At 41.7% G+C, this 13,686-nt stretch overlaps 1 protein-coding gene across 1 annotated transcript in view; it reads left to right on the top strand.

Moving 5' to 3' along the window:
* LOC116050065 (gastrula zinc finger protein XlCGF57.1-like) overlaps positions 1 to 10,538 on the top strand; it is a gene marked incomplete at its 3' end in the record, with an annotated part of 14,153 nt that extends 3,615 nt beyond the window's left edge. Inside the window, exon 3 of the mRNA XM_035998262.1 lies at positions 9,286 to 10,538. Within this exon, the coding sequence (XP_035854155.1) occupies positions 9,286 to 10,538 (1,253 nt within the window). The remainder of the gene's footprint in view (positions 1 to 9,285) is intronic.
* Positions 10,539 to 13,686: the final 3,148 nt, after the last annotated feature.

A 13,686-nucleotide genomic window follows, 5' to 3' on the forward strand; every position in this document is an offset into this window, starting at 1 on the left:
AAATGTGATATTGCGATATCAATATTCATTTCAGGTAGGGCGGTGGTATGACGTGGGCGCAGCCGGAACACGGCTCATGTCTTGCTGATGATGTCTTGCTGATGATGTCTTGCTAAGTTTGACCCGCCCGCTGCTCTGACATCACATGGATGCCCTGTGTCACACATAGGGTTGGGCATCGAGAACTGATTCCTACTTGGAATTAGGGCTGAACGTAGGGCTGGGCGATATGACCTAAAAATAAAATCCCCGATTTTTTCCAAAAAAATCCGATTTAAGATTTAAATCGATTTTTTTCTCCCCCTACTTAAAATCAATCTGCAGATGACAAAGAAATTGTTCAAAACAAGTTTTAACTTTATTTTGTTTTGATTCACACACACGCACACACATGGGGCATGTATACCATTATGATTATTCATGCCAATTTTGTGGAAATATAAATTGGTTTGAGTGTTTTCCTTTTTTTGGATGGGGGGGGGGGGCTATATATTCAACAACAAACAAACGGATGCGTGAGATAAAGCTGTTTTCACACATACAGGTAATTCACTTCTCGTTCCTCGCTAAAAGTTCAAATCATTTTAACGTTATTGCGCAACCTTGCCCCTATTTTCACCTGTTGCTGAGTAACGTACATTAACATCCCATGGTCTCTTGAGTGTAGCATACCTGTAGCAAGCTCCTAGTAGTAACTAGCGGTAGAAACAAACGTCGAAGAGGAGCTCCGTGCTACAGAGCGGCGACTGCTAGTTGTTTAAGCCGCTACAGACCTCCATCACAGCTCGGTCGTATCAGCGGCATTTAGTAGATGTGTTGAGCCGCAAAAGAGTTCCTCAACACCGCCTCTGGTGCCCCGCATGGTGGTCCTTTAGGTCAGCGGTAGCTGGTGGTTCAGTTATCCGAGAATAGGTGACTCTCAGCTGGGGACACCGCGAGCTGCCGGTCATTTCGGCGGAGATTACGGATAAGTAAGTAATGAAACTACTAGTTAAGAAAAGAATTAATGTTAGTCCCTGTCGCTGCCATGTTGTTTGTGTATCTTTATGGCAAACGCGCGGGGCGAGGGCTGAGCCCGTTCGGAGCTATGGGAGCCCAGAGGGGAGCGTCGGCGGATGTTAAGGAGAAAATCGATTTTCATTTTAACAAATCGACGTTAACTACACATTCGAGTTAATCGATAAAATCGATTTATCGCCCAGCCCTAGCTGAACGATATGGACAAAATTTCATATCTCGATATTCATGCCAGATATCTCGATATCGATACGATACGATATGACTACGGGTTCGGTGAAAATCAAACATTTTTCAGAAAAATAAACACATCATAATACAAAAGAGTGCCGTTTTATTGATTAGAACTCACTGCCAGTCATCAACATTACTGTAACATAGTCACCAATCAATAAATAAAAAAATAAAAATGTTTACTGCAGCTCTGATAAGTTATAGCGTCTGTAATGTCTTTATGTCTGGTGGACGTCGACTCATATGGTGTAACACTACTGAAAGCATCAGCAATCATACTTTGCTTGGGCCTCTTTTGGGATGACTGAGAAGTCCCCAGTGTTTCTCTCGTTGTCATACACTCTTCGTGCAGCACATGATGGTCTTGTTTCAGGTGGTGAAACATGTTTGTTGTGCTACCTCGCTTCGTCGCAATTTTCGCCAAGCACGACTTGCACAACACCTCGCTCTGGTTGACATCATCCTTTCTAAATCCAAAATACCTCCAAATAATGGAGGATGATTTATGTTTTGGCACAAAATTAGTTTCTGCATCGCCACCGGCCGCATTATCTTCCGCACTCATGTTACTTTTCTTTCGTTTCGATTTCCCCGCTGTGAATGTCCTGTGTGTGTGCGTCAGTCTCCGTCTCCCTCACTCCTGCCCTTCTATGTTTGTCATTGGCTGGCTTCAGCTGTCGATCCACATGAATTAAGCTCTGTGGTTGGCTGGCCGTAATGGTGCGTTCAAGGGCAATCGTAAAAGTGATTATGGTGACTGCCAGAGCTGTACATGCAGGGCGTGCGCGGAGGAAAATCTATCGTTTATATCGTTACTTTTTCGATATTAATATCTTGAATGTTCATATCTAGATATAGATACGATAACGGTATATCGTTCAGCCCTACTTGGAATCGGTTCAAAAATTACGTTTCCAGTACAATCGTTTCTTTATTGGAATCGTTTAGAGGATTTGGTTTCAAATCCGATCATCGCTTCCCAATTTTATATGCGCAACTTTTGGTTTCCGAAGCGGCCAGGCGCTTGTTGTGTTGCAGCCTCTAAGTAAGCAGCGCTCTAGTGGGGCTTTATTTTACGTTGAAAAAGCGGTAAAACTACAAACACCATTCAATCAAAATAAAACTTTCCTCTTATTTGTGAAAATACGCATGTGACCCAATAATCGATAAGAATCGGAATCGGAATCAGAAACGTTAAAATCCAAACGATGCCCAACCCTAGTCACGCATAGGGTTGGGCATCGTTTGGATTTTTACGATGCCGAACCGGTACTTTTAAAAAGGTTCCGATTCCTAGAGTTTAGATTCTCGGCCCAAGCCCGAGCCCAACCGGACCTCGGGTCGGGCTCGGGCCGTTATTTTCCGCCACGTCCTCGGGCCGGGCCCAGGCCGGACCCTTGATCAAGCAATTTTTTATTTTTTTTTTATCCATTACCTTATTATCCTATTTGGGTGGGGAGATAGCTATGCCATAATCAGAAATATTATAAATATATATATATAGGCTATATAAAAGTAACAAATGTGTACAAAAGTTAGGCTGCAGTTACAAAATGCAGCACGTGTCCTCCTCTCACACTCATCACACCGGGAGCTTGAAGATGTAAAGAAAAAAAGAAAAACAGGAGAATTAACTTTGATCAAGTGTGGAGGAAAGTCGGAGGTATGGAAGCAGTTTAAACAAGTCGTGGGCAGTGACAACAATATGTTGTTCATCATGGTTTTTTTTGTTTTTTACGTTTCTTCATTCGGATCCATTTGCGATCCGTTCCATTCTGAATAAACTAACAGCAGTTTACAGCTTCGTCCTTGTTGGATTATTCTAAACAGATTTCTGTAGTTCAAACAACTCTGAATTGTAGTTGAGAACGTCAGTTATAACGGCCCACGTATTAAAAAATTGTCGGGTTTAAATCGGGCTCGGGCTCATAATTACAGTTAATGTGTCGGGCCGGGCCGGGCTCGGACGCAACGTGTTCGGGCTCGGGCAGGTTCAGGCTTGATTTTTTGGGCCGATCTAAGCTCTACCGATTCCTAAACCGATTGTTGAAAAACTGAAAAATGACATCAAAGATGTAATATGTTTACTAGTGAATAGGGCTGAAACGATTCCTTGACCAACTTGAATAATTTGATTACTAAAAATCCTCGATGCAAAATGATTTGCCTCGAAGCTGTGTTTAATTAATGTTACCAACGTTGTACCGCTCGCGGTGTTTCAGCACGGAGGATTATTACACACGCCATGAAGACTGACGGCAGCGTAAATAGTGAGGGGAGAAGAGAAGAGACAGGCTGGAGAAAACGACAGAAAGTGTCCAAAGTTTGGAATCAGTTCACTGCTGCAAAATCAAACTAGCTTACCACAATAATAGCACCACGTCAATGCTTCAGCATTAGCAACAGACTAGGGCTGAACGATTAATTGCATTTGCGATATGTTAAAACGCAATTTCCTAATCGCAAAGGCTGCGATTTGGTCACGTGACTCACAAGAGCAAATCAGTCTGCACTCCGTAGAGAAAGCATCAACTTAGCACGCTAACGCTACGCCGTACCTTGAGCGGATTTCTGTCATTCAAACAACTCTGAGTTGTAGTTTAAAACTTTTACAGCCATTTTAATAAAATGAAGGGTTTTATTCGGGCATGAGTCTATACGTGCAGTTAATGGATACAGGAACGCAGAACTGAAGGCTCGGTTGGCAACGATTAGCTCTGATTAGCGGTTAGCGGTTAGCTCCAGTTAGCGATTAGCTCTGATTAGCGGTTAGCTCCGGTTAGCGGTTAGCTCCAGTTAGCGATTAGCTCTGATTAGCGGTTAGCTCCGGTTAGCGATTAGCTCTGATTAGCGGTTAGCTCCGTTATAAAGATATGAGTGGAGGAGCTGCCACTGAGAGGGGTAACAACCAGACTGATTAATGACGTTCGGGGAGCTTTCACAGCAGCGTGGCCGCGGTGTTTCAACAGTTTTATTAGTCCAGTTAATCCCACGGCAAGAATACCAGCAACTAGCTAACGCAACGATAGCCTCTCTGAACAAGAACACCAGCAACTAGCTAACGTAACGATAGCCTCTCTGAACAAGAACACCAGCAACATGCTAACGTAACGATAGCCTCTCTGAACAAGAACACACGGCAGCACGCAACTTCACGAGGGGGAGGGGCTGGAGGCAGCTCCTCTCTGTGCACTGTAAAAAAATACATTGATTGACATGAATAATACAGAAGACAAAGAGCTTAAAAAAATAATCGAATATCGAATCGCAATCGCAATATTTGGGAAAAAAAATCGCAATTAGATTATTTTCAAAAATCGTTCAGCCCTACTTCAGCATCTCAACAGAAAACATGGAGTCTAACTTAATCATCCATTCCACGAAGAGGACCAGACAAAAGGAAATCACAGTCGTATGGACGATGAAACTACACCAAACACAACGACTACCAAGAACAAAGACAAGAGAATACGTCGTGGTGACCACAGTCTGATCTAAAGAGACGACTTGTTGACTATCCCTTCAGAGAAACAGCTGATTGTTGACTCTCTCTCTTCCCGCAGAAACAGCTGATCAACGATCCACTAGCAGAAGTGTAACAGAGCGGTGTGGCATTGTAATCAAATATATCAATGATGGTTGAGTATAACTAATATTTACATATAGGCCTACATACAGATCAGTCTCAGGTTGAAACTTGTTCTGAAAGTTAAGTTGCACAACTTAAGGTCATGTTTATGTATTATTGTATGTTTAATGTAGGACTTAGTTTGAGGTTATTATTGCATTTCAGAAAATGTTTTCTTTAAAAACAATGTAATATGGCACTTAATAATTAAAATATAAAAAATGAATTTATTGAGACGATATTGTAAGCAATGTCGGCAATATAAATGTTGCTTTTTGCGAAAATTAAACCAAACTATTGTATATTATTGCTCTTCAATAAAACCAAAGTATTTCTTATCCGATTAATCGATGGAATAATCGGTAGAATACTCGATTACTAAAATAATCGATAGCTGCAGCCCTACTAGCAATCACGTGCAGTGAATGGTTAATATGCCTTTACGTCCGTTTTGGTGAGCCCAGAGGGAAAATATGGCATTTTAAAAGTAGCCTACGTTAACGGTAGCTAGCTAACGGTAGACTACAGAGAAAGTGATATTTTTACGTCCGTTTCGGAGCGACCGAGGGAAAAGATTTCAGTCGACACATTAAGTGGACCCACTGCGGGTCACCGGTGGATCACAGCTGTCCGTCAGAGGGATACTGGAGTTCGGTTCAGCTGGGCGACTGGTTTATTATTGCCGACTTACAGGCGCTTTCAAGGAAACGGCCAACGAGTACGATAGACTGCCGTGCGACTAGGGCTGGGCGATATGGAGAAAATGAAATATCACAATATTTTTGACCAGATACCTCGATATCGATACCGCAACGATATTGTAGTTTTGACTATCGGTGCTTTCACAAAATATTTACACAATGAGATTTTTTATAAATAATCATCAGTAATGTGGATATAATGACTAAGTGGATAAAGGCAAATATCAGAACAGCTAGAACAGTCTGGTTCAGAAAATGACATCACTTTACTGTAATGCAGCCTTTAAAACCAGGAGACGACAACACTTACGCCATGTAGGGCTGAACGATTAATTGCATTTTCGATAATATCGCGATATGTTAAAATGCGATTTCCTAATCGCAAAGGCTGCGATTTGGTCACATGACTCGCGAGAGCAAATCAGTCTGCACTCCGCAGAGAAAGCATCAACTTAGCACGCTAACGCTACGCCGTACCTGGAGCTGATTTCTGTCATTCAAACAACTCTGAGTTGTAGTTTAAAACGTTTACAGCCATTTTAATAAAATGAAGGGTTTTATTCGGGCTTGAGTCTATACATGCAGTTAATGGATACAGACACGCAGAACTGAAGGCTCGGTTGGCAACGATTAGCTCTGATTAGCCGTTAGCTCTGATTAGCGGTTAGCTCCGGTTAGCGGTTAGCTCCGTTATAAAGATATGAGTGGAGGAGCTGCCACTGAGAGGGGTAACAACCAGACTGATTAATGACGTTCGGGGAGCTTTCACAGCAGCGTGGCCGCGGTGTTTCACCAGTTTTATTAGTCCAGTTAATCCCACGGCAAGAACACCAGCAACTAGCTAACGCAACGATAGCCTCTCTGAACAAGAACACCAGCAACTAGCTAACGTAACGATAGCCTCTCTGAACAAGAACACCAGCAACTAGCTAACGTAACGATAGCCCTCTGAACAAGAACACCAGCACTAGCTAACGTAACGATAGCCTCTCTGAACAAGAACACCAGCAACTAGCTAACGTAACGATAGCCTCTCTGAACAGAACACCAGCACATGCTACGTAACGATAGCCTCTCTGAACAAGAACACACGGCAGCACGCAACTTCACGAGGGGGAGGGGCTGGAGGCAGCTCCTCTCTGTGCACTGTAAAAAATTACGTGTGTGTGTACTATATTTTTACTTATTTAACTGTTTAGTGTGTAATTGTGTGTTCATACTATAATTATTATATTAGTCTTTGTTGAATAATACAGAAGACAAATCGAAATCGCAATATTTGGGGAAAAAATCGCAATTAGATTATTTTCAAAAATCGTTCAGCCCTAATGCCATATTACCTATATCTAAAATCTAAGATGATCTCTAGTCTCATATCACGATATCGATATAATATTGATATATTGCCCAGCTCTACGTGCGACTATTCCCTGGCCCCCTCGCACCTTTAGCAAATGTGTGGACACGGCGGGTCGTCTTTTAACTTGACGACCTCATTGTCATGGCCAGAGAATTAGCCATGTTTCATGTAGCCCAGTTGTTCCTTCACCTGACGGTGTTCAACTAGAAGAAGAGCTGAATCCTTGCATCAATGCATCGCGATGCGGACCTGGACGATTCTGCATCGATGCACTGACAGACCATAATCGATTATTGCCTACTGCTGTGTTCAGACTCAGCTGCATTCAGGAAGCGTCTTTTATAAGAAAAGATAGAATAAAAAGGGGGAGTTCATATTAGGGATGCACCGAATCCAGATATTTTGGGTTTGGCCGAATACCGAATCCACTGGTTAAGATTCTGCCGAATTACGAAACCAAATACTGAATCCTTCGTATAGTTAACACAAGTTTTTAGCTGTGACTGTCCTTCCTTTGCCGTACCTGAAGTTGCTGCATTCTGGCTGCTGTCTGTAGATTCCTTCATCACAACTCGTATTCTTCCGGATGTTTCATACCAGATGTTGTAACAGCGGTGATGTTGTGTATAGTTTAGGGTCCTCGCCACCATCAGACTAATCAGCATTGCTGATTGAACATGTAGCTGGACTTGAATGGCCTTCTTTTGACTGAAAGTTCTGCCAAACTACACTTTTTCTGCTCACCAGTTCCATTTTCACTTCTTCACAGCCTACTGCATTGAACGCTCCACCTACATAAACACCTTCCCGTAATCAACGGCGCCGTCATTACGGCGACCAGCGTAGCGAACGTAGTGCGAGAGTAGGGTTCGGTTCGGTGGAAAAAAATTGTAAGGTTCAGCAGAAACCGAACACCGTCAAAAAGCCCAATATTCGGCCGAAGCTGAATCCTGGATTCGGTGCGTCCCTGGTTCAGACACTTCACTGATAAACCAGAGAACTCTACGCTAACAATCGGCATTATGGTCTAAGAAAGTTTTTTTTTATCATACACTTCAGTCCATCTCTCTTTGTCTCTCTGTCTGTCTCTCTTTCCCTCCCTCCCTCTGTCTCTCTCTCCCTCCCTCTGTCTGTCTCTCTCTCTCTTTCTTTCCCTCTTTTAATCAGCTTTCTCAGAGATAGGCCAGTTTTTTATTTAATATAGGCTATTTATATTGGATAATTTTTTTTTCATTAACATGTGTTGCAGCTGTATATTTACAACCAGGAAAGGAAACCCTGTCTTTGTATTTTATTTAGATCACGCTCTGTTTTAATAAAAGTGTTTGTGATATCTCACATGTGGCTTTAGCCCCCTCAGTAAAAAATACCAAAATATACAGTATATTGTGTATCGCCATTCAACAAAAAGTACAGAGATATGATTTTTGGTCCATATCTCCCAGCCCTAATCTGACAGAATAATCATAATCGAATCGTGAGATCAGTAAAGATTCGCACCTCAAGGCTCTACCCAGTTCAGTCGAGTACTACCTGGGTGAGCAGGGGCCCCTTACTTCTGATGTGATCCTGGCGGGGTGAGCTTCATCCTACCCAACACTGACCACTAAAGTGGTCTCCCGACAGGAGTACCTGCTGTTGTACCACGCTTGTTCAGAGTGATATGAGCTTTTGACAGAGCTCCTAGAGATATATTAAAATATAAGATACTCTTATGTTCACCTGTCCCCTAGCTCGAGCCCCTCCCCCCTCCAAAAAAAATATAGAAAAGCATAAAAACACACAATTACATACAAATTAGATTAATTTGCAAAAAAAAATAAAAAAAATCCCAAACAAAATGAATTTAAAAAATAATATAGCTTCCTCCTAACAGAAATAATGCACTATAGGCTAGTCGCTGCAGCCTGAAAAACCATGGCGCCGCGGCGACTAGCCTTTAGTCCACCAGGATCACATCGGGCTCCACGCACTGTACCTACAGAGTCAGTTAGAGGGCGGAGCCTTTGTGAGATGGAACAAGGATTATGAGGCGGAGCCCTCTCGATGGGGGCCCTGTCGCTCCTATGCTATTGCTGGAAAAAGTGTGTACAATGTCAGACAGCGGAGATGCTGCCTTTTATGCTATGCTGCTGCACAGTTCTAGGTAGGTAAATCCTGATTGGCCGACTACATTTATGCAAATGTTTAGTGTGCGAAGGCGTGTGCAAGACTGGAGAGGAGTATTACCTGTTGAGTCCAGTAGAGGGCTCCGCCTGTGCTCATAACTATGGTTAGGCTATAATAACATAACCTTCGTTTTCTCTGAATAACTATTCTGTTATGTGTGTTTGTCTGTGTTTCAGCTTTACCTCCAGACGTTCTGAAAGTGATTGTTGGTGAAGAGGAGCAGCAGGAGTGTAGCTCCAGTGTGGACCAGCAGGAGCCAGAGCCCCCCCCACACATTAAAGAGGAACAGGAGGAACTGTGGAGCAGTCAGGAGGGAGAGCAGCTTCAAGGGCTGGAGGAGGCTGATATCACCAAGTTCCCATTCACTCCTGTCTCTGTGAAGAGTGAAGATGATGAAGAGGAAGCTCAGTCCTCACAGCTTCATCACAGACAAACTGAGGAGAACAGAGAGGCAGAACTTCAGTCAGGTTCAAACTCTCTGAAAAATGATTCAAGATGTAAAAAAACATTTAGCTGCTCAGAATGTGGGAAAACATTTGACTTCAAGTCATGTCTGAAGAGACACATGATGACTCACACAGGAGAAAAACCTTTCAGCTGCTCTGAGTGCGGGAAATGTTTTACAGAAAGAGGAACTTTACGGGCACACATGAAAATCCACACAGGTGAGAAACCTTTTAGCTGCTCTGAGTGTGACAAAAGATTTAGCCTCAATAAACTTCTCAAGTCACACATGAGAACTCACACAGGAGAGAGACCTTTCAGCTGCTTATTCTGTGAGCAATCTTTTGGACAGAGTGGAAATTTACGGATACACATGACCATCCACACAGGACAGAGGTCATTTATCTGCTCCGTCTGTAAGAAAACGTTTAGAGATAAAGGAAGTTTAAATAGACACATGAGAGTCCACAAGGGACAAGATTGTGTCCGCATTTCGGGATTTGGTGCTGGTGACAGACCAATTAGCTGCTCTGAGTGTGGGAGAAGATTTTGGACCCAGCAGAATCTGATGAGACACATGAGAACTCATACGGGAGAGAAACCTTTCAGCTGCTCAGTCTGTCAGAAATCTTTTACAGATAGTGGAAATGTACGGAGACATATGATAACTCACACAGGAGAGAAGCCATTCAGCTGCAGTGTTTGTCACAAAACATTTGGCTGGCGTCAACTGGTCAAAACACATAAATGTGTCGGTCGTCAGTCGTCACAGCTTCATCAGAGTCAAACGGAGGAGAACAGAGAGGTAGAGCCTCCAGCAGGCAGAGAAACTCAACACATGGAAACAGAAGCTGGTGGAGAGGACTGTGGAGGACCAGAACCAGCCAGGAACTCACATCCACTTTTACAACCAGAGACTGAAGACCAGACTGGAGACTCTTCTGAACCTGAGACTGATGACAGTGCTGATTGGAAGGAGACCAGAGAACCTCAGTCAGCTCTAAACTCTCTGAAACATGATTCAACATGTAAGAAAACATTCAGCTGCTCTGAGTGTGGGAGAAAATTTGACTTCAAGTCACATCTGAACAGACACATGATAACTCACACAGGAGAGAAACCTTTCAGCTGCTCCATCTGTAAGAAATCTTTTGGATTGAGTGAAAATTTCCGCAAACACATGAGAATCCACACAGGAGAGAGGCCGTTTATCTGCTCCGTCTGTAAGAAAACTTTTAGAGATAGTGGAACTTTAAATAGACACATGAGAGTCCACAGGTGACAGGACCCATCTGTTTTAGTGACGTATAAAACAGCAGGAGTGTAGCACCAGTCTGGACGTAGACAAAAGAACTGTAATCTGGGTTGATGAAAATGAAGGAGTCTCTAAAAGAGATATTATAGATATTACACTCCTAAAAAAGTCTTGGCCATGTTAATTTTCGTTTTGTTTCTTAGTTTTTTGATTTGTGGTTAATTTTCTCTGCTTTAAAGGTGCAACATATAACCCTGACAGCTAGCGTTTAAATTGGTTACTGCAGTTCAAATTCAAAATACTGGAGAGAGCCGGCCTCTCCTGCCCAGACTCAAAGTTCACAGGGGTTGCCAGGTTGAGAACACTAAAGCCAACATCCCACACTGTCTATGTTAGGTAGATGCTAGCCTTGCGTTGCCCCAGAGCTCTCTACCCGGCTGACCGTCATCTTTTATCAGCTAAACGTAACTACAACCGCTAAAAAGGCTGCAGCTAGGCCTGTCGCGATAGTCAATACATAAATTAATCGCACGATAAAAAAAAATTAGCTTGATAATTTTTCCGATAATTTCCACTTGCATGCTTTTTGTTTTTCCGACAATGCACAGAACATTAACCGGTACAAGCCTACAGCTGTCAGTGTGTCAGAGGCTCCTGGACGTTGAACTGAGACTCCGTTACCTGCTTGTCAAAAATCGCCGATTACTAGCTAATAAATTAGCCTGAGGTAAACGCTAGCTATCAGTAAACAGAAGTGACATGGTGGCTGGCGGCGTTTGTGTGCCTGTGTGTGTGTGTGTGTGTGTGTGTGTGTGTGTGTGTGTGTGTGTGTGGGGGCCCCCCCCCCGCGAAGCTCCGACCTGCAGAGGAGCAGAAGAAAGAATAGCTGCACCTTCGCCAAAATGAAGACTGAAAAACAGAACTATTTTGGTACAAACATTTACTCGTCATGTGGCAGATAGCCACATAGAAATAGATAGATAGAATGTATTAATTATATATTATTTCAATTTAATAATTACTGTTTAATAAATAATTGCTAAATGTAGTACAGAGTCTGTAGTCTATCGCACAAACACTCGACTAATGCTGCAAACATTTGACAGCCAGTATGAATTACCTGGGAGAACAGACGGGTCACAAACGGCGACTCCACAACTGTCCAACAGCGTGAAAGACGACATACTGACATACTAAAGGAGATCAAAGACATATTGTGGATATTTAAAATGTCTTCCAGTTCCAGTGTTAAATATTTAGAAATAAAAGTGTATTGATCTTTGAAAAGGTGTACCTGCATTATTATGTCATTATCATTATATCAGATGAAAATGGTCTCAGAACGACAATATTATCGTTTATCACAATAATTTCTGGGACATTATATCGTGAATTTGTTATCGTGACGGGCCTAGCTGCAACCTCGCGATTCTCTGTACCCGACTGACAGCCACCCATTACTGCAACACCAGCTTAAAAGACAGCTACCATGCAGCTGTCACTGCTCTACCAGCTAGTGTTCATTTGGCCACCTGTTTTTAATTTAGTCTTAGTCTTGTGCCAAATGTCCTTGTTAGTTTTAGTCATATTTAGTCATTCACATGTCTGTTTTGTTAGTCAAGTTTTAGTCGACTGAAAGTCTCGTCATTTTATTCTAGTTTTAGTCAAAACATTTTAGTTTTTTTTTAAATAACAAATTATTTCTGATAACCGTTTCAGTCAAAGTGTTTCACACATCTCAAATATTGGTTAAATATCATAATTACCTGACAAAATACACTTGTTGAATGATTTTTGTTGAATGCAACTTTGTTAAAGGCGTCTGGTTTTCTGATTTAAGAGACACATTCACAAATGATGAACTTGTTCTGAAGAGTATTTTATTTTTCAACCAACACAATTCAAAAGCCGGGGCCCAACAGACTCCGACTGACAAGTTACAAAGGTTTTTAAAGCTGTTTTTGGTTGCCTTGTGTCTAGGGCTGCCACCTCTTAGTCGATTAGTCGACTAATCGGTCGTTTTGGTCTTAGTCGACTAAGATTTCTTTAGTTGATGACGCATTTTTTATGCTTATTCATGCTTAATTACTCATTTCCAAGAAACTTATGAGCACATTTCTGATAAGTACAAGATTTAAAGTGGTGCTTTTGCAGGATTAATTGTGGAGAAAGTCAGTTTTACAGATGGTTCATTAACTACATTTATATTGTGCTTTTCTAGTCTTAACCACCTCTCAAAGAGCACAGCTCTGTCGATTACATCAACTAATCCATTAATCCACAAAATCATATAAGTGTTAGTCGACTAAGAATTTCTTTAGTCGAGGACAGCCCTACTTGTGTCTCATTTTTCTGTTCAGAGCAGAAATAAAATAAGCGTAGATGCCTAAAATCAGCATTAGCTTATGAGACGTTAATTGAAGTTAGTTTACCTGAATGTGTGGGTGGTTAGCCTTTAAGGTTGGTGGTGTAAGTGAACATATTGGGCTTTTATTTAGCAGTGGGTGACCATTTAGTTTTTTTGTTTTGTTCTGTTTATTTGTTCTTGGGTTGTTGTTGGTTTTTTTGTTGTAATTTTTTACTATTTAAACTATTACTATTATTCCTTATCTGATTTCATTTTATTTTTTATTTTTTTATTTTATTTTTATTTATTTATTTATTTTCTTGTCAGTTGTACTTGACACTGTTTTCACTCCCGAAATGTTACCTCTTGATTCTGTTATGTCACTGAAAAATCAAACAAATGTTTAAAAAAAAAAAAAAAAAAAAGGTTGGTTTTTCCCCAATATTTTTTGTCCGCAGTGCTTCAGTTATGACACCTTCTGACTTTTTGTTAATATCATTGTACGTAAAATGCGACCCAATATCGAGCCTC

Source organism: Sander lucioperca, chromosome 23, assembly GCF_008315115.2.
Source record: "Sander lucioperca isolate FBNREF2018 chromosome 23, SLUC_FBN_1.2, whole genome shotgun sequence".
In the NCBI taxonomy this organism is placed as follows: domain Eukaryota; kingdom Metazoa; phylum Chordata; class Actinopteri; order Perciformes; family Percidae; genus Sander; species Sander lucioperca.